General features: G+C 40.2%; 1 protein-coding gene across 5 annotated transcripts in view; it reads left to right on the top strand.

Annotated features, from left to right (window-relative positions):
• The window catches only part of LOC131107473 (nesprin-2), an 81,673-nt gene extending 61,013 nt beyond the window's left edge, over nucleotides 1-20,660 (top strand). For all 5 annotated transcript variants that reach the window (XM_058057558.1, XM_058057557.1, XM_058057555.1 and 2 more), the window contains 17 exons: nucleotides 3,371-3,529; nucleotides 4,942-5,108; nucleotides 8,579-8,741; nucleotides 8,983-9,173; nucleotides 9,434-9,584; nucleotides 9,672-9,854; nucleotides 12,128-12,265; nucleotides 12,502-12,693; nucleotides 12,784-13,069; nucleotides 14,892-15,028; nucleotides 16,267-16,390; nucleotides 16,466-16,668; nucleotides 16,789-16,965; nucleotides 17,149-17,277; nucleotides 17,360-17,554; nucleotides 19,350-19,429; nucleotides 19,568-20,660. In XM_058057558.1, the coding sequence (XP_057913541.1) occupies nucleotides 3,371-3,529; nucleotides 4,942-5,108; nucleotides 8,579-8,741; nucleotides 8,983-9,173; nucleotides 9,434-9,584; nucleotides 9,672-9,854; nucleotides 12,128-12,265; nucleotides 12,502-12,693; nucleotides 12,784-13,069; nucleotides 14,892-15,028; nucleotides 16,267-16,390; nucleotides 16,466-16,668; nucleotides 16,789-16,965; nucleotides 17,149-17,277; nucleotides 17,360-17,554; nucleotides 19,350-19,429; nucleotides 19,568-19,769 (2,877 nt within the window). In that variant the 3' untranslated portion in view covers nucleotides 19,770-20,660. The remainder of the gene's footprint in view (nucleotides 1-3,370; nucleotides 3,530-4,941; nucleotides 5,109-8,578; nucleotides 8,742-8,982; nucleotides 9,174-9,433; nucleotides 9,585-9,671; nucleotides 9,855-12,127; nucleotides 12,266-12,501; nucleotides 12,694-12,783; nucleotides 13,070-14,891; nucleotides 15,029-16,266; nucleotides 16,391-16,465; nucleotides 16,669-16,788; nucleotides 16,966-17,148; nucleotides 17,278-17,359; nucleotides 17,555-19,349; nucleotides 19,430-19,567) is intronic.
• The last annotated feature ends 485 nt before the right edge of the window (nucleotides 20,661-21,145 follow it).

Genomic DNA, 21,145 nt, shown 5'->3' with positions numbered 1-21,145 from the left:
TAGTTGGAGGTCAACAGCAGCACAATGCCTCTGCATCACACACACTCATTTGCATCATTAAAGAGGTAACATGGAGGGAAAAGTACCCTGTGCTCCTTTCATGCTAAAACTAAATCTTTTGCCTGGCAAGATGATGCAAAAAATATTTCCTATGCTCTTAATTAATTTTTTTCCTGTTGCCAGACGGTTAACTTAAAAAACAAAACAAAAGTTGAAAAAAGTTTTTCATACTTTTTGCTGTAAAATGTGTTAAAGTATTTGTTTGACAGCTTTCATCCTAAAAAAAGTGACTTTTTATTTAATCTAATCAAGTATTTGAATACAGTTGGCATACAAATGAATGCTATTTTCCAGTCTGCTCCAAAAGCTTTAATGCAGGTGCCTGAAAGCTTCCAGCTTTGTAATCACACGGCATGCAGTACTGTACTGTACTGTACTGGACTGGATTGTATGAACGCAAGCTCAAATTCCTACAGTTAAGTCTTTTGGCTCGGAAACAAACGTGCTCTTGTTCTGGAGAACCCAACGGTGAGTTAACAAAGATGCTTACGGGATGATTTACACTGCTACTAATTGGGTCTCCACTTCAACTTGATGCCGTCACTCGCGCCCGTGTTGGCAGCAGTTAATGGAACTCACAGATGCTACAGCAGCACCAGCGATTATGTCCAATTATCGGGTTTTGTTTTGATGGTTGGGGCTCCCTAGACAGCACTCGTAGCCCTGCAAATGAAGCCCATTATGTTTTATTTGGTTATTTCTCCAATTAAAGATAAACCCAAATCAATCACTTTTCATGTCCGGGGGAGAGAGAGGGGGGGGGGGGGGGTTACTCTAGTCTTCTCTGTCTAGTTAACAGGTTGTATGTTGGGGGAAGCCACTGGAATGGGCCCGTCGACCAGATGGCCTGGTTGGACTAGAGGGACTCAGGGGGCAGTCTCCATTGTCTCCACAAAGTCCTCACAGGAGGCACGGCAGCCCTCAATGCATCTTTTTAATACTCAAGGGTCCGGAAGGCCCACAAATCCTGTGTTAAAATAGAAGCAGGGCTCGTTGAAATCAAATGAATGCCTTCAGACAGTAAAATATAACACCACTCTTCGCCGAACAAAAGATCATCACCGCCTATGCTGGGTAATGCCTTGTTTTCGTGGCATTAAGCTGTCATTTGGAAAATGGACCTTGTTAATCAGCCAGACTCCATTGAAGATTCTTCCCCATTCATCTGATTGCTGAGATTACCGAGGGATTAAATGATTATGATAATCTAAAGTAGCACAAGAAACTAATTCATGTACAGTTTGATAAAGGTCCCATATTGTAAAGAATGCACGGTTTGATTATGCAACATTCTATGAAGATACAATCAACTTATTTCCTGTTTTACACGTGTTTAATGTGGCCACCATCAACATCAATGAGATCAGAGAATTCCCCTCAGATGCGTATCAGCTAGGGATGCTCCTTTCAGGGTAACATGCTGCCGATTTCAATTACGATCATCCAGGACTGAAAACCGCTGACATTGATCACATGGATTTATTATACATTATTACATTTATTCGTGTTGAGTGCTATTGACCCGAGGTGCCGTTAAAAGTGGGAAAGTCAGGACAATCCCAGGGTCCCTGGGGGGTAAGGGGGCCCAAAAAGTAAATAAAATTAGTCATGAATCATGATTTTTTTTCCATGGGCCCCAGAGTTAGCATAGCTAGGTGAAGTACAGTAATGTCCACCGGGCTCGCCGTGGCACAGAATTCATGTTTGCTTGGCATGTTGCCATATTGCCTTTATTTTGGCGCCATAGTGAGCCACTTCATGACAATCACATAATCTTTGGCGCCAACTGGCACCAACTGGCGCCGGCCCAATGGACTCCTAGCATCATTGGCACCATTACATTCCAGTACATTCCAGCGAATTGTTTGCAACATTTTTTATTCCACTTGGAGGACAAAAATGTTTAACATTTTGAATTTTTTTTGCCGCCGTTACGGGCCACCACCAGCCAGTTGGGAGGCAGTTTGAGCCACTGCATGCCACTAGTTATGGGAATCAAGTCATAATATTATGGGAATAAAGTCTAAATATTATGGGAATAAAGTCATAATGTTATGGAAATTAAGTCTAAATATTATGATAGTAAGTGTAAATATTATGGGAATAAGGCCTAAATGTTATGGGAATAAAGTATAAATATTATGGCAATAAAGTCTAAATATTATGGGAGTAAAATCTAAATGTTAAGGGGATAAAGTTGAAATGTTATGGAAATTAAGTCATAATATTATGGGAATAAAGTCTAAATATTATGGCAATAAAGTCTAAATGTTAGGGCAATAAAGTTTAAATGTTATGGCAATAAAGTCTAAATATTATTGGAATAAAGTCTAAATATTATGGGAATAAATTCATAATGTTATGGAAATTAAGTCTAAATATTATGGTAATAAGTCTAAATATTATGGGAATAAGGCCTAAATGTTATGGGAATAAAGGCTAAATATTATTCGAATAAAATCTAAATGTTATGGGAATAAAGTTTAAATGTTCTGGAAATAAAGTCTAGATATTATGGCTATAAAGTCTAAATGTTAGGGCAATAACGTTTAAATGTTATGGGAATAAATTTTAAATGTTATGGGAATAAAGTTTAAATGTTATGGGAATAAAGTCTAAATATTATGGGAATAAAGTCTAAATATTATGGGAATAAAGTCTAAGGGAACAAGGGGAGTGGTCTGTCAGCATCAATAAAATCACTGATTCTGAAAGCACGACACAAAAAGAGCATTCTAAGGGACACCATTGGCAAGATATGACATTTACACCTTATTTGCGACACTAGGCGCCACAGCAAATTGCATTGGCACAAACTGGCACCAACTGGTGTCGGCCGAGTGGACTCCTAGCATTACAATCATATTTTAACAACATCATGCTATATTAGACGATTCGCTGAAGAAAAACATAAGAAATCAGCTCCGGCCTTTAGTGTAAGATGTGTAGCGAAGCCTGCTGTGATAGGCTCCAGGAGAAGTACTAGACCATTAATTTATGGATTCTAAAAATATCGCACGAAGATAAAAGCTCAAGGAATGATGCCGCGATGATGTCATAGTACGGTCACAAAACATGTAGCAAGCGGCCAATCACATTGCTGTGATGTCATTCATGTACCGCTCACATTTGCATTGCATCTCGATGCAATGAATTAGTAATCATGACGTATCTCAGTTTGGCGACATCATCTCTAAAAATCCTGTTTCTCGAGGAAGTTCACTTTCTAGTTGAGTTGCTTTTATGCTTGTTTCAAAATGCATGTATTTGTTCTAGCAGTGCAAAGACACTATTTCATCCCCCTCTTTAGGTGTCCTTACGCAGACAGGAAGTGGCAGACCGTCTCAACGCCTGGACTATTTTTAATGACAAAAACAAGGAATTCTGCGATTGGCTCACCCAGTTGGAGAAGAAGGTGTGCCACAGTGCAGATCTCAGCATTGAAGAAATGGTGGAGAAGCTGAAAAAGGTAATTTCTGGATTTTTAGATGATGTGTGGGAAAAACACAAAGAGCTTTCTGGAAATGTGCTTGGTTGTAAACTATATTATATTATAACACAAACCAGTGTGTCGATTGCCTCCCGCATGTCCAGAAAAACATGCATGTTAGGCATAACTGGCGACTCTAAATTGTCCACAGGTATGAATGTGAGTGTGGCTTGTCATCAACCAGTCCAGGGTTTACCTCACCTTTGCCCAAAGTCAGATAGGATAGGCTCCAGCATACCGCCACAACACTAGTGAGGATTAAGCCAGAATAAACTTGTCATATTTTCAGTGAAAATTATGTCATTTCAGTTGTAATAATATTAAACAAACAGAACAACAAAGGTATAATTTTTAGACAATGGGGGGAATTAGTTGGGGGAAACAATTCTAAATATTATGGCAATAAAGTGTAAATGTTATGGCAGTAAAGTTTAAATGTTATGGCAATAAAGTTTAAATGTTATGGTAATAAAGTTTAAATATTATGGCAATAAAGTTTAAATGTTATGGAATAAAGTCTAGATATTATGGCAATAAAGTCTAAACATTATGGCAATAAAGTCTAAATGTTATGGCAATAAAGTTTAAATGTTATGTGAATAAAGTCTAAATATTATGGGAAAAAGTCATAATGTTATGGCAAAAAGTCTAAATGTTATGGCAATAAGTCTAAATGTTATGGGAATAAAGTTTAAATGTTATGGGAATAAAGTTAAATATTATGGCAATAAAGTCAAAATATTATGGCAATAAAGTCTAAATGTTACGGCAATGAAGCCGAGATGTTATGGCAATAAAATTTAAATGTAATGGGAATAAGGTCAAAATATTATGGTAATAGAGTTTAAATGGTCATAAAGTTGAAATATTATAGGAAATAAAGTCTAAATATTATGGGAATAAAGTCAAAAGATTATGGGAATACAGTCATAATTTTACAAAAAGAAAATTCCCCAAAGATTATTTCAGGAAGCGAAATTGTTGGAAAAAATTTAATAAAAAAAAAACAAACAGCACAAATAGTGAAAAAATAGCCAGGACATTCATACTAATAATAGGTATTTTCACTAGTTTTCTTGAAATATATACAGTATAACTTTTTAGCATACCTTACGTGCTGATTTACAAAATATCAAGGTGCCCCTTTCATTTTTTACGAATTGATGGCATCTAAGATCCTTTCTATTCCCTTTCTATTCTATTGCTTTCTTTCATATTGCTTAATATATTACAGAGTAAAGCAATATATTTTACACAGTTGGTGTGCAGTATACGTATCTTGTACTCCATACTATGGAGTGAATACATACTGTATTTCTTCTGTTGCTCAAGTCATGGTACATGAAATCAGCAAAAAAAAAAACTAATGCCAAAACCCAATGCTTCTGCAGGATTGCATGGAGGAAATCAATTTGTTCAGTGAGAATAAAAGCCACCTGAAGCAGCTGGGGGAGCAGCTTATTTTAGCCAGCGACGAGGCCAAGCAGACCCAAGTGTGCGGCTCTCTGGATGAAGTTAACCAGCGATGGCACAACCTCTTCCATCACATTGAAGCCAGGTAACTAGTATACTTTATACTTTCAAACATAAAGTAAAGTAAAGCTTTTAACCAAATTTAACAAAGTTGGAAGAAAAATACACTGCAAATATAAATACACATAAATGGTTAGGAGGCGTGTGAGGCGTCGTTATTCTGTTGTTCGAACTCCAGCGCCTCTTCCACCAGCCTTCATTAAAACACAATAGCTCTCATGTAACTCCATTCACCTGCTGTTGCTGACTCTACCTTGCAGCTGTCAGGAATACATGGATTGTAATGTACACACACACAGGTTAACCCCCCCCCCCAATGATAAACTAGACCGTCCCCCTCCCCTCCTCAACCTTCCAGACAGATGGATACTCCTATACGGGGGGCAGCTGCCTGAATGCGCTGCTAGTTCTACTTGCAGACAGGACGCATATGTCCTCATGTGCATTACTGACTGCCCCCAATATCGCTGCTTTGCACGAGGAGGAGGATGGCGGGCTAGGACAAGGGGAGTGGTCTGTCAGCATCAATTAAATCACTGATTCTGAAAGCATGACACAAAAAGAGCATTCTCAGGGACACCATTGGCAAAATTATGAACTTTAACAATGCTGTATTGTCCACAAAAGGAACTGAAAGTATGTCAAACATTCCATATAATTGTCACATCAGGTCTTCTCACCATCATATAATTGGACAGGGGTGAACTTATTGCATCTTAATTGTAATTTACACATCTAATAACATACATTTTGTCAAGCGTGGGGGCCCTACTTCGATAAACACAGTGTATCAAAGCTTGAGTAATCTTACCAGGGCAGTCAGAAGTACAAAAAAATGCTACATGCATGGTACTATGTATAAGTAGTTCAGTGTAATGTATAGTAAAAGTATCATAATGTTCTCCAAAAGTCCCCCTGCAGTTACTTTGCCTTTTATCCTTGTCCTGCACCTTCTTTATCTCCCTTTGCCCATTCTACTCCTCACAGACCCCTGACCGGGTTTTGTGTCTTTTTATTGGGCCTCCACATGAAGCTTCTGGCTTTTGTTAAGCTGTCAGGGGTTAGAGAGGGCAAAATGAGAGTAAGGCACAATTTAGTAGACCGTGATACTTCAGTGCACAATTTACAACTACTACGCTGCCTTAAAACCACCATAAAACCCCAAAATGTCCGTTACCAAGCATGACCTTGCACGCAGTCACTCTGACTATTTAAGTTCAAGTTTAAAGAGGCCAGTAGATTAGTTTGTTGTCACCACACAGAGGAGCTTCATTTGCTGTTTTTGGTAAGCAGGATTATGCTAAAACAAGTTGAGCAATTTATGCAGAAACACATATTCTATTTTTATCAGGGGTTCAGCTTCTTGTAGGTTTTTGTTCTAAAAAAAAACTGAGCTTTTGGAGAGCAGAGATTTTCCAAAGCATTTGCTCACATTTATGGGTGTTGTTTACGTTTTGTGCAGAGGTAGACATCAAATAAACATGAATGATCTTTAATGGGCTCTGTGGAACTGAGCGCTCATTTTAAAGCTAAAGCACACGGCATCTAATATCTCACTCTAGTGATGAACAGATGCGTTATAATGTGCTGTTGTTGCTTTTTCAGCCCTCTCATTGGCCAAAGTGTGCATGACAGCTGGTGAATGTGGTTTTATGCGGACAGACATTTGTTTAAAAAAAAACAAAACACATTTGTGCATTTTGGAAAATATCTGTGTTTGTGTTGACATGGGCTTAGTGTGATGTCGGTTCATGTTTACATTTTCTTTCTTTTTTGACAAAACTCAACTAAACTCTGGCTTAAATGAGGCTCTGGGGTTCCATTTTGATATTTTATATTCGTAAATATGGGTGTCATGAGACGTGACGATACACAATGAGAACAGGACTTGAACATTACATAATAAACATACAATGGGAAACAAAAGATATAAGGATAAGCGGCAAAGAAGATGGATGGCATAGATCATCTACTGCATTACACTCTGTGTGTATGCTAGCATCCTTGCCTCTATTCATCCAAAAAAAGAGACCGTATGACTAAATGGGCTAAAGCCAAACCAAATATGGATCCTAAGAAGTTCTAGTTGGATCTCAGATAGTTGTATTATTATTATTATTATTTAACCTTTTTCTCATTACCTTATGCTTTTTTCCCAATTTTGCTGTTGTTTTTTTTTTGTTTGTTTTCTTCTTCCGTCTGATGTACACCTTCCTGATCCTATCCATCCTGGTCACGCCCAATGAGAACCTCAGCATCCGCATCTAGTTGCACTCAAAATGATTAAGCCCCGACTGTAAATTTCATTTCACAATCTCAGTAGGTGGACAATCATGTGTAATATTCCTCGTTTTGACTTTGTTGGTTTATTGTAAATGGATGTGTTAGAGGTAAATATCATTTACAATGTTTTTTTAATAACTCTTTGGAAAAAGAGCTCAGACAAAGTGAGGAGTGTAGACTAAAAGGACGCTCACTTCAATATCGTTTGGTTAAGTTTTCCCTTCTCAATGCCCGCCATCTGTTAGGACCCTTTCAAACATTCTCCAGCCTCCCACTCCCACTCAAGAGCTGTGTTTTTGTGCTTATCATTTGGGGTGTAGAGCACCTCGTGTCTCTCCACATTGACCGACCTTGCTGGATCTCAACAGGAGAGAAAGGATCTAATGGGAGCATTAACTCGCAACTCCAGACTGGGGCACACTTCAGGCTTTTTAAGCCTCAGGGGTAGAGCGTCTATTGTCCGGAGCGTTACTAAGACACTAGTTACGGGGGTCGGTTGCCATAGTGACGGTTGGGGGTTCTAATGGGAGACACCTGAGAATTCAAAGAAAAGACCTTTAACTTTTTTTTTTCTTGCTGTAAATTTGTCGTCTTTGTGTCTTTTCATATGGGTCTCAGACCTGGATGATTAAATGCGGCTTGGCACACACAAATGGAGAAAATTCCTATTATTCTCGTGTGTGTGACAGATTTTCCCTCTTTCTATACGGTTAATACCACATCTTTTCAAAGTGGGCCTCCATCCCATGTAACACTTTAAATATTGTTTCTACTGTATTACACCAGCGATCTCAACTGAGCTGGGGGCCTCTCGTGGTAGTGTCTGGGGGAAGGTGGGAAACACACAAAAAACGTACCACTGATCCAATCAATCTCAATGGTATTCACCTCATTCTATTCATAACAGTTAAGACATACTGTAAATGGATTCTTCAGAATGTGTGTTGTCCCTGCCTACTGCTTGCTGCCAGAGACTAGACAGTGTTTCCTCTTACACAGTGTCCCTGGGAGTGCTTCCGTCTTCCCAGCATACCCTGCGGCACTGTAAAATGTTGCTAATTTACCTATTTATTATTCCTCATAGTACTAGTAGTTGATCTATGTGTGTTTACTTACCTGTTACATATGCTGTAATAGTGTTCTCATGCTGTAGTATCACTCTAAGCTCCTCTTGTTCAGCTTTAACATCAGCGTGTGTGTGTGTGTGTGTAGGGTGAGGAAGTTAAAGGAAACTTTAGTGACGGTGCAGCAGTTGGACAAAAACATGAGTAACCTCCGATCCTGGCTTTCCCGCGTTGAGGCCGAGCTATCCAGGCCCATCACCTACAGTGTGTGCCATCACCAGGAAATCCAGAGGAGGCTGGCTGAACAGCAGGTAACACACACACACACACAACAAAAGTAAAACAGACCACATGTTCCGCTACAGTACTGTTTTTGCTTGTAATTCTTTGTTTCTCTCTCCTACTCCTTGCATGTCTGTTTTAATGAATAATTTATTGTGATCACTCCATTGTTTAATTTTGGGAGGGGGTGGCTCCCGAAGCTCTCTGGCCGTGTCTTTCTTGTGTTTCTGTGAACTTAAAGCCATGACTGTTACCCGTGTGCGTGTTCAGGAGCTGCAACGGGACATCGAGCAGCACACAGAGGGCGTGGCGTCGGTGCTCAGCCTGTGCGACGTTTTGCTGGGGGACGAAGATGCTGCTGGCGCCACCGAGGCAGAAAGCGATTCCCTGCAGGAGACCAGTCGTAGCCTGGACCAGCGCTGGAGGACCATCTGTGCCATGGCTCTGGACAGGAGGCTCAGGTGGGAACCGAAGGTCGATCATTCAATGGTCAAACATCAATATAATCTAAATATAGTAGCATAGAATCTAATTAGATGTGTATATCATACACAACTTGGCTTGGCTAGTTTCAGCAGCAGCATGAGAAAGATAAAGAAAGCACTGGTCCAACACCAATGACTGATTGGCTGAGTGATCAACTGCAGTGATAAAGGAAGGCTGCCATTCACCAGTTTCACAGAATAACAACCCAGAATGCCTGACTGTTGCCGCCTTGTAGAATTGAGGAAACATGGAGACTGTGGTGCAAGTTCCTAGAAGACTACTCGCGATTTGAGGATTGGCTCAAGATGGCTGAGCACACTGCTGCCAACCCCAACTCAGGAGACGTCCTTTATTCAGTCGCGAAGGAGGAGCTGAAGAAATTTGAGGCAAGTTGCGAATGAATCTCTTTGGCCACGTTATTAGAAACAACGCAGTACGACTACAACCACAATTCCACCGTCTCCTCTCTTTAGAGTTTTCAAAGGCAGGTCCATGAGCGACTGACCCAGTTAGAACTCGTCAACAACCAATACCGCCGCCTGGCCAGGGAGAACCGTACGGACCGTGCCAGCCAGCTTAGAGCTATGGTCCATGAAGGCAACCGACGCTGGGACACTCTGCACCGACGTGTGGCTGCCATCCTCCGCAGGCTCAAGGTATGCTCTACAACAGGGGTTTCAAACTCAAATTTACCTGGGGGCCACTGGAGCTAGGGTCTGGGCAAGGCTGGGCCGCATCAGGTTTTCCAAAAAAAAAAAACGCATTTATTAAAAACAGAAAAATATACAAACTTTTTCAGTGCTTTGGTTCCGATTTTCTACAAGAAAAGCTCTGATAAAACATTCCACTGTTCTCAAATATCTTAATTTTTATTTTTCTACACAAAATAAGATGAAAATAAATAAACAAATCAAGAATAAAGACAATCAATCAATCAGTAATAAATAAATATAATAATAATAATAAAATGGTAAATAATAAAAACTTAAGAAACCACATATAGTTAGTGGGTAGACAAATTATTTTTTTCAGATTAAAATGAACAAAGCATTATTAGAGCCCTGTAGACATGACAAAACACGACTATAGTCACATTTATACTCTTTTTATTTACAACATATTGCGCAACTGCAGGGTCTTGAGACACATGCTAACTCGCAAACTAGAGAGCTAGCGACCTAAACGGTAGCCTTCAAGTTATTTCCTTTAAACTTAAATAGCCAAAAACTTACCACTTCCACACGGATAGGGAGGATAACTATTAACAGTTATTTAACCTTTAACATGAACATTAATCAAACGTAATAATTTTTTCTGGGTACATGATACCATACAGCATCCATATCAAACTTGCGCGGGCCGCACTAACATTAAACTTTCATATCAAGGCGGGGGCCTCAAACTAGTGTCCTGCGGGCCACATTTGGCCCGCGGGCCGCGTGTTTCAGACCATATATTCAAATACTAATGTCACTATTCAACTCAGGTGTTCTATATAGTACCAAATAACTATGAGTTGCTGGATTTCAAATATGCAGCATCCAGCAGCTTTAGCTCCCTCTGCATGCACTTTAAAGGGGACCTATTATGTTTGTTTTGGTCTCCTATGGAGCAGCTACACACAATAACCCGCACAGAAAACTTTCTAGATCTTCCTTTTTAGATCTTCCAGCTGTATTTCCTTTGATTTGTGCTTCCTGCCAAAACACTGTTTTATTTATTCCACCCACGACCCGCCTCCAGGCATGCCCACTCCACTGTGACTGGTCACACGCTCAATGTGCTTTCTTAATTGTGAACCATATAAGGAAGCCCGCCCCTTTGTGACATCACAAAGGAACAGTTTTACCACGCCTTCTGAAACCGAGTGTTTTGAGCTATCCCAAACTACTTTCAGTGCTCTCTTCCAAATGCCCAAACCTCATTATCTGAAACTTTGGTAATGGTTTAACACCAGAATACAACATTCTAACTACATTTATAGGTCAAAAGCATCATAGGTCCCCTTTAAATGTTAGTTGGGTGTTAGACTTGCAGTAATGTTGTTTCCAATGAATTCATCAGTCAGAACGTTTCCATGCACCTAATCAGTCATACTACAAAAAATTATTTGGTTTCTCATGTTTTAAAACCTCAGCGTGATGTCCCCACTCCACTATCCCCACTGAGATTATTGGCCAAGCACTGTGTGTGTCTCCAAAGCGCTAGATGGCATGGTGAAAAGTTTGGCTTTTATGGTTGACTTGCTATGTCACGTAAAAACAAAGCATCTCAGCCAGCCTTGACAGATTCACCTATTTACAACATTGGTTCTGTTACTGCTCTGTTGTGCAATATACATTGGATTCTAACACATTTGCGATTCAGTAGTCACAGCCCCTCAAATTGCAGATTTTTAGTCAGAGATGGTTTTTTTCCTTTTTTATGCAGAAAGCACCTCATTAATCATCACTAATCTTTTATAAACACTGATGTGTTATGTATGTATGTCACTGTTAATAAAAATGTTACTTTGTGCTTCACTGATAAGGTTTTTCATCACACAGTGAAATTTTGCACTTTGTTTAGCAGTCCTTGAACGCCCCATAGACGCTATGAGAGGATCTGAATCTAATCTAATAATCAATAATTAACATTCACTATTATTAGAAAATGCCAATGTCAAGCTTGCAGTGTATACATTGCTAGCTTGCTAGCTTGACCATAAAATATACATTTTTATGGTCGTATCAATTAAAAAAAAACATTAGGTTTTTATATTTGAGAAAAAGCAGGGTTGCTCCAATTATTGCCTACTTCGTACCAAATATACTGGGTCCTTTCTATGGTTTTGGTGAAAAAATAAATCCTGCATTTACAGTATTTCCACTTTTCCCACCGTCTGTCTTCAACAATATTCATCATTCCTTCACTTCACATCTTCTTCCAGCATTTTACCGGTCAGAGGGAAGAATTTGAAAGCACCAGGGAGAGCATGCTGGTGTGGCTAACGGAACTGGACTTGCAGCTAACCAACGTCGAGCACTTTTCCGAGAGCGACGTCCATCACAAGATACAACAGCTTAGTGTGAGTTTTTTGTTTATTTAGTATGCAATCAAGATGAAATTGTGTGCAAAGAAAACACAGCATTTTATTGCCATTGTTCAGTAGGCATGATCAATGACGGATTATATTCAGGGTCTTGAGATTTAAACCTACAAACCAATAGCTTTGCTCTTCAGAGCTTTTCTTCCTGTCGCTCACACACACAGCCGGGTTAGCTCTTAACATACAATTTCATCCATCCATCCATCTTCTTGCAGAGTTTCCAGAAGGAGATCACCATCAACACCGAGCGCATAGATGGGCTGATCGTGTTTGGAGAAGGTCTGATCCAGAGGAGCTCACCCCAGGATGCTGCTCTGATAGAAGACGAGCTGGAGGAGCTTCACTCTTACTGCCAGGAGGTTTTCAGCCGACTGGTCCGCTTCCATCAACGTCTCAGCCAACCTCCAGTGAGCTCAATTTCCCCATACTGTACCTACCTCAAACTGTGTTTTCTTTTTAAACAAGCAACCACATTAGTGATGTTTTCTTCACCCTAGATCATCACTGAACCAGAGTTCCATGGCTCCAGCTTTTCCATGGAGTCCAGCCTGGAGCTGATTTGTCGGCCGTGGCTCGGCCGGAGCCAAGGCAGCCAACCAAACACGCCCTCGCACCTGCTGACCTCGCCCCTGGAGCATTCCGGGAGGGAGACACCAGTTAGCGTGGACTCGCTACCGTTAGAGTGGGACCACACCGGGGATGTCGGAGGGTCATCTTCCCATGAGGATGACGAGGAACATGAGGGGCACGAGGAAGATGGAGTTTACTTCAGCGCTTTGTCAGGTAGAAATACATACAGTACATTTGTATTTGACACTTTTTATGAGGAACCCCACCACCACGTCTTTACATTCTGTAGATGATCCTCACTTTTGATTGGCATTGTCTTCATTGAGGGTATCTCATGGTGCTTGTAGTTTGCAGTGGTGTAGAACTACAGTTATAAGAGTTATAATAGCTACTGAATAATGCATACAGCTCAATTTTATATTTAATCATTACAATTTTTTTTCTGTTCACATGGGTTCATTTATGCTTCCAAAAAAAATCTTTGCACGTCTTCTGCCTCAGGAGCATCTAATGGTGCTTTACTTCCTCGTGCTACATACTAGAAACTGTTCAAAGCCAAATTAAACATTCACTCTCATATTTCTTTGCTTTGACACATATTTGATGATATTCAACGTTACAATGATTGGGTCAACTTGATGTGTTCATAACTAGAACTGGATTTTATTTTAATTTCTCAACCTTTCTGCTGCACGTTAATGGACCTTCCAGTTCATGTTTTCACGAGTGTCTTTTAATACAGTCTTACAGTCTAACAGTGTTAGAGGGTACAACTGCATTATAGTGAGATTTTTCATGACTTCATAACCAAACTATGATGTAGTCTATGTTGTTAACTCATTCAATCCCAGACATTTTTCAAAAGACGTCCCTTTCGGTGCTGGCCATTTTTGATGATTTGGACTGATTTTTCAAGGCACACAGAATATTGTGTTATTGGTCTATACTACCAAAAGAAAGATAGGACTCATCTTTCATGAGAAAAAAATGTTTTTTGTATCTTTCTGTTCTTTACTAATCAGCAGTGGAACATAGGTCAGTTTCAGCAAAATATCAGTTCTTAACAAAAAAAAGGTCTGCACGGTGGAGAGTGTTTAGCATGCAGGCCTCACAGCTAGGAGACCTGAGTTTGATACCACTCTCCGGCATCTCTGTGCGTAGCTTGCATGTTCTCCCCGTGCATGCGTGGGTTTTCTCCGGGTACTCCGGTTTCCTCCCCCATTCCAAAAACATGCTAGGTTAATTGGCGACTCAAACAACAAATTGTCCATAGGTATGAATGTGAGTGTGAATGGTTGTTTGTCTATATGTGCCCTGTGATTGGCTGGCCACCAGTCCAGGGTGTACCCCGCCTCTCGCCTGAAGACAGCTGGGATAGTCTCCAGCGTAGTCCTGTGACCCTTGTGAGGATAAGTGGTATAGAAAATGGATGGATAAACAAAAAAAGGTTGTTTTACATGAAAATAATATATTTACAAATACATACGTTTGCGTGCACTTGTGAATGCTTTCAAATTTGCATAATCTCTTCAACGCTACACCGTGTATTTCCATGGGAGAGATGCATGCCAACCTCTTATAAAAATGTACTTCTCGCTTAAAACAGCACCAAACATGATCTTTTTTATTTTATTATCTATAAAAAAAGTCTTTGGGACTGGGCTTCGGGTTGAAAAAAGACTTCTTCGGGAGCGAATGAGTTAAATTAAAACCTTCTGTCTGATTTCCTAGCATACATTGTGCAGATGTGTGTGTGTACATATAAAATAAAGAGTCCGGTGAGTGTAAGAAAACATGTAGTAAGAGTTGAAGCCTATTTGATGTATGATGTTTATTATTACTACTACCTTTTAGGAAACTTGTGAGTTTAAAATGAACCCTTCTTTGGTGTGTGCATGTTCATACCAAATGAGTCATAAACAAGTTCTTTCAGAACATCTCTACTCTCTTAATGATGTACCTGACTACCGAAAATGTGTGCCATTGGTTGGAGGAAATTTGTGTGAAATGTTGTCTGTGGGTTTTTGTGTTTCAGTATCATCCCGAATCAATGATTCAGTATCATTGGCTGCCTATGAGAGTCCAAGATGGCGGTCACCAGAAGGGGACACGGACGCATGCGATGATGTGGCATTACCCACCCTGACCAGCACCCCCCGAAAGCAGGGCTATGTAAGTGCACTTTTTATATTACATTTATTTTGCCAATTGCTCTTCTAACAGCAATACACTAAACAGCATTATACTAAACAGCAGTGTACTAAGTAAGCTTCTTGGCATAAAATCATTGGCACCCTAAAGCCCCAACCCAAACAAGTCAGCTTTGGGCAGAGTGTCCAATTGTGTCACACCACAGCTAAAGGAGGGAAAGCCAACAGAAAGAGCACTGACACATGCTTAGGGTACTTTTACATCAGGCGATTTTGACATAAAAATGTAAGAATGTTTTTGGCTCAACTTTGAATGGAACTACTGTGAATTTTCCAGCACACTGGAATATAAATCGCACCCACCATATTTAAAGAAAATAAAAATCCTACATACTGTTTTTTTTTTTTTTGTTAAATCTGAGATTAACAGCTATCGTGGTCCAAGTAGACCAGATTACAGCAGAAGATGTAATAATTCTACACTTGATCAAATGTACTTAAGATTTGTCAGAGCAAAACATGATCACCACATAAGACACCAAAAAATTATATTAGCATCCATCTCCCGACTCTGCTACTTCCTGAATCTGCCCTCTAAGCTTCATGGGAACTGAAGTCACAAATAATCTACATCATTGATTAAAATCAATGAGAAAAGTAGCGATTTATTGTGGAAAAAATCTACAATAGTTTTAAAGACATTGTTCAGAAATGTTGAAAAATATAAATAAAACTGAATTCTCCAGTTTCTCTTACATTGTTGTAAATTACTGCACTATATCCTGTGGCAGAGGGTGTAGGTTCGATTCCCAGCCAGGTTTGTAAAAACAAAGACAAAACATTCTGTTGTTAAACTATGGCGACCTTTAATGGGAAAAAGTGAAAGACAAACAACAAATGAGTATTGACCCAAACATAAGACAATACAGAATATAAGACGACCCCTCCTTAAAAATCCAAAACAAGTTTTCTTCAACCATGCTTCCAATATGAGTGAAAGGTCGATTGCAATAAATAAATGTTGCTCCACATTTGCTAAATGGCTGCTTCATCGTAATACCTCCTGTTGCTTGATAACTTTACCAGCATTTGGGTCTCTGGAGTCATAGCTGCATCTCTATTGGTCACTGGTGTGTGGGAGTGACTGGAAGAAAAGCAAAGATGTGCATGCATAATGTCGAGATCCCAAATATAAGATGAGGAAAAATATCACCTGTATCTAAATGTGGCTGTACTAAACGTTGGTGATTTTCTCTTCAGGAGCGTCAGACGTCACAGTGCAGCAACGACACTGAAGACCTTAAAAGAGTTTCTCTGATCCTGGATGACGAGGAGCAGCCAGAGATTGGTCTGACGAGCTTCGCTGCCTCAGACCAACAGTCAGGTGGGACATACCTGGAAAAGGAAAAATGTGTTAGGTGTTTCCTTTTGGCATCCTAACATAAGTCTGCTCTCTCAGGTGTCATCGAACGCTGGGAGCTTCTCCAGGCTCAGTCCAGGAACCAGCGACAAGATAGTCTACTGGATCCCCAACATGTCACATATGACCTTGATGATGTAATTTCCTGGTTAGACACCATTCATCCGGAACTAGAGCGCCTCCTGCAGTCTCAGCCGAGCAACACATTGGTTGACATGACGGCCAGAGCTAAAGAGCTGAAGGTACAATTACTATATTGAGGTATTCATTTACTTCAATTTAGTTTCATTGTGAAAAGTCAGAAGCAACAGTTATTGATATACCTCCTTGGTGGAACTAAGAGCTCCTGGTGACTCTTCCAGGAGTTGCAGAAGATGTTTACTCGCTACAAGGGAGTCATGTTGTCAATCAACCTGAGGGCTCTGGATGTCCCCGAGCAGCAGGAGAGGCTGGCTGGTCTGAATCGAGCCTGGACCCGAGCTTCTACAGTTCTCCAACAGTGGGACACCAGTCTGAGGCGGACTCTGATGCGCTGCCAGGTGACAGTAAAAAAAAAAACAAATCAAAAATGTATACAGAAAATTACAATTTGACTTATAAGTGCTTCCATAATTGTCCATAAGCAACAATGCCAGGTGTATTAAAGTTATTTAAAGACACAATCCTGAAGCCAGAAAAACATGTCCTAGAGGTACTGACCAAGAACATCATCTGTCATGCAGGACTACCATGACAGCCTCCACTCTTTGCTGCTGTGGTTGGCCCACGCTGACAAGAAACGCCACACGGTGGACATCAGGCATCCAGAAACACCTGTGCAAGCTCTCAAACAGCACCATCACACCCTCAAAGTAAGTATATGGTCTTTTGTAGTACTAGTAGTAGTAGCGGTGCATGATGATAGCGTGAGGATCTGATTGTGGTGGTGTGAAGGTCCTGCAAAAGGAGCTGCTGGAGAGGCAGACTCAGCAGGCTTCCCTCCAGGCTCTGTGGTCTCAGCTCCAGCCAGAGGAAGAATCGGAGGGAAGCGACGAAACCCAGGAGAAGCTCCACGTGACGGGCACCAAACTGAAGTTGCTCCTGGAAGACGTGTCCCAAGACTTGAGCATCCTTGAACAACAGCGTCTGGTAACTCATCCACACCAAAGCTGCGTCTCAAATGCAATACTTACAATTCATGTACTCTATGGACTATGTACAGTTGGACAGTGTAGTGTCCTTCCCTTTTCCCAAGTATTCAAGATGGTGAGGGTTAGGACCCATGGCCGAACACTCACCGTTTGGGGTGTGTTGAGTGCACACTGCATTTTGCCCCACTTCTCTGTGCTAAAGTGCTACATAACTTCCCCTGAGCTCACTTATAAATAAAGGAAGGAGGAAATATGTTATACCAAATGCTGTGCAATGGTGGTGGAGGACATCGAACACACAAAAAACCTTGTCAGCCACCTGAAGCACCAAAAAATGCAAATGGTTTGCCAGAGACCTCCATAGCATCACACTGGCTGCTTGGAGCATGTGCCCGAATACAGTGCACCTTGGCTGGCCACGTCAGATGGCTCCTCCTACTCTATACCCCTGTTCTCCTGACCTCCATAACGGCACACCGGCTGCTTGGAGCATATGTGTCCGAATATGGTGCACTTTGCTGGGCCACAGCAGGTTGCTCCCTCCCCTCTGTACTCTGGTTCTCCTGATAGTAGCAATGTCATGATATTTGAGTATGACAAATTAACAGGTACGGTTGGTCAAATTGGCCGCACGGTGAAAGAGTGGTTAGCATGTTGGCCAAGTGGTTAGCATGTTGTAGACACAGGCAGGAGATCGGTTCTCTACTTGAGCATCTCTGCACTGTAAACCTGAATGTTCAAAGTACTTAAATAAATGAAGTTATGCATACCCAAAGTTCTTAAAAAGTTCTAATAACTTAATTATGTCAAGTTCATTTAACATGTTGTTCCATTTTGAGTACTTTTAACTAATATGTTTTGATTAAATTAAACTATGGCTGTATTAAGATTAACTTAAAAACATAGTTTACATACAACTTAAGACACTGTAAATCTGAATGCTCAAAATAATTAATCGGTATAAGTATAGTTAACTTAAAATTTTCTTAAAAGTTCTACTTATAAATGTTGATTGCCAATTGCATTATCTGTCTTTTCAGTTTATTTAACTTGTCATTTTTGATTAATATGAACTTTGTGCAGATTTGTGTAACCTACTTAAAAGAATTCCTAGTTACTTATAAAAAAAGTATCTATTAAACATGAATAAATCAAAACAAGAATAAATTAAGAATAAAATTAGGTTACACATGCACACCATCTTCCTATGGAAAGAGTTGGAAATGAGAACGAAAATGAAAGAATGGAGAATGCATGGCAGAGAATGCGAAAAGAAAGCAATTTCTCTTTTCATCCCAAAATTAAAAAAGTATATCTAATATCAACTCCAAATATTAAAGCTCTGATATATGCAAATGTGGCAACTGATTGCCTCACTTTTTTTTTTAGTTCTGTTAACTTATTCGGGTTTACAGTGTGTGTGGGGGTTGCATGTTCTCCCCATGCGTGCATGGGTTTTCTCCGGGTACTCTGGTTTCCTCCTGCATTGTAAAAAAGTCCAGGATGTACCTCGCTTCTCGCCCAAAGACAGCTAGGATAGGCTCCAGCATACCTGCCGACCCTAGAGAGGATAAGCAGCATAGAAAATAGATGGATGGATGAAGGTATGAATGTGAGTGTGAATGGTTGTTTGTCTATATGTGCCCTGTGATTGGTTGGCCACCAGTCCAGGGTGTACCCCGCCTCTCGCCAGCTGGGGTAGGCTCCAGCATACCCCAGTGACCCTCGTGAGGATAAGCGGTAGAAAATGAATGGAAAAAAAGTGTGATAATGCTCTGTCTTTGTGAATGCAGGATTGGGACACGAATGAAGGTCAAAACATTCCTCCAGATTCTTCTCAAGAGGTTGCTCACAAAGAAAAATCCACTAAAAGGTACACCACCATCTTCTCTATCACAGTGTGAGAGCACACGATTTCAGCTAACAAAGACTGAGAAATTATTAATGGATTTATTTGTGGAACGGTTTGGATCATGATGCACAATGTTCATATTCCTGACCTGATCCACAGAAGAGACCCGTCCCCACCTCGGTCCTTCTTCTACCGGGTGCTGAGAGCCGCCATCCCCTTTCACCTCCTCCTGCTGCTTCTGCTTCTCCTCCCCTGTTTGGTGCCTCAGTCGGAGCGAGACTCGAGCTGCTCTGAAGCCAACAACTTTGCCCGGTCCTTTCACCCCATGTTGCGCTACACAAACGGACCGCCGCCGACCTGAGGGAGGAAGAGAAGATGCTGGACTTTTTTCTAAAGTCCTGGTTTCCTCAACAAAAATACCCAAAGTGTAGAATTAGGATATTTATGTGTGTATTTGTTACATGAATACACATTTAATTTGATGACTTAGCAAGTCCTGTTGTGCTCATACACAAAAGTATTGGGACACTTGGTCATTATACCTGCGCAGGAAGACAAGAAAGTTGGGGTGAAATTTCAGGATGAATTTCTGAACGCATTCTATGTCCAAATTGAAATTCAGGTGTCTGAACAGGTGTGAATGGACCTGGACTTGGTTCAGTTCTTTTCTTCTCAGGAGGGATGCGGCCACTGAGCTTAGAGTTGTGCTAAAAATACCAAAACATCGAACAGTTGGACGTGTGTATTCAAACGTTTAGAGAAGGCCACATTACGTTCACCTGTAAAGGTTAGATTGCATCTTAGACTCAGACTAAATCTGACCCAATCATCATTTCATGTGAAATATTTGACGTTAGGGTTTTGCTTCCTATAGTTTACACGTAGTCATATCAAGTTTCTATTTTGTAAATGTTTCTTTTTTTTCTATGCTGATGATTTTTGTATGTGTACATTATTATATTTCCATCATAAATGGAACATGCACTGTCAAACACACTGTAGATGTAGCACTGTTTCATATCATGTACAGAATTGAATAATATAATAATTTATAACCACTCCAGACACCTTTTAGTCATTTTTATGGGCCTGCTGGGCCAGCATTTGAGACCCAACTTGTTGGCTTTCAAGTTATGCCTTTTAAACTACAGTGGAACCTCCTGTTTTTGTTATTAATTTATTCCAAAAAACAGACAATTTTTACCAATTAATCCCACCCATATCTCCAACTATAGTAACAAAATATATATTTTATAAAGAAAAAATATAGTTTTACATGCACAAAACAGTGCAAAATAATTCAATATGACAAATGCATGGAACCTATTGATGTGTATATACATCCAAATTCAATAACATTTCCCCTTTCTTTATCAAATTGGTGATACAACTTTCTTTGGTCCCATTGCAGTTATTTAGCAATTTACTTTCAATTTTAAAAGTGTTTTAATTTTAAAAGTGTCAGCAATGTATGGAAGCCCGTTTCGCTACTGAAATAAAAAAAAATAGATAGTAGATCTGATAGTAAGTCATAATTTTGCCATAAACAGTAAAAATGATCTTCTCATGTGCTAACTATCAAGTACAAACTGCGCATGTGCCGGGCGCCGTGTTAATGACCTTTCCGGTGCAGATGGCAACACATGCACATTGTATCTCAAAATGTCGACTTTTTAGCTCCTAACCATGACTTAGCACTGGGATATATTTTTCTTTTTTCTGGCAGAAATGTGATAT

Source organism: Doryrhamphus excisus, chromosome 19, assembly GCF_030265055.1.
Source record: "Doryrhamphus excisus isolate RoL2022-K1 chromosome 19, RoL_Dexc_1.0, whole genome shotgun sequence".
NCBI lineage: Eukaryota > Metazoa > Chordata > Actinopteri > Syngnathiformes > Syngnathidae > Doryrhamphus > Doryrhamphus excisus.
The sequence above is the reverse complement of the archived record's forward strand: the minus strand, read 5'-3'. Positions and strand labels throughout refer to the sequence as shown.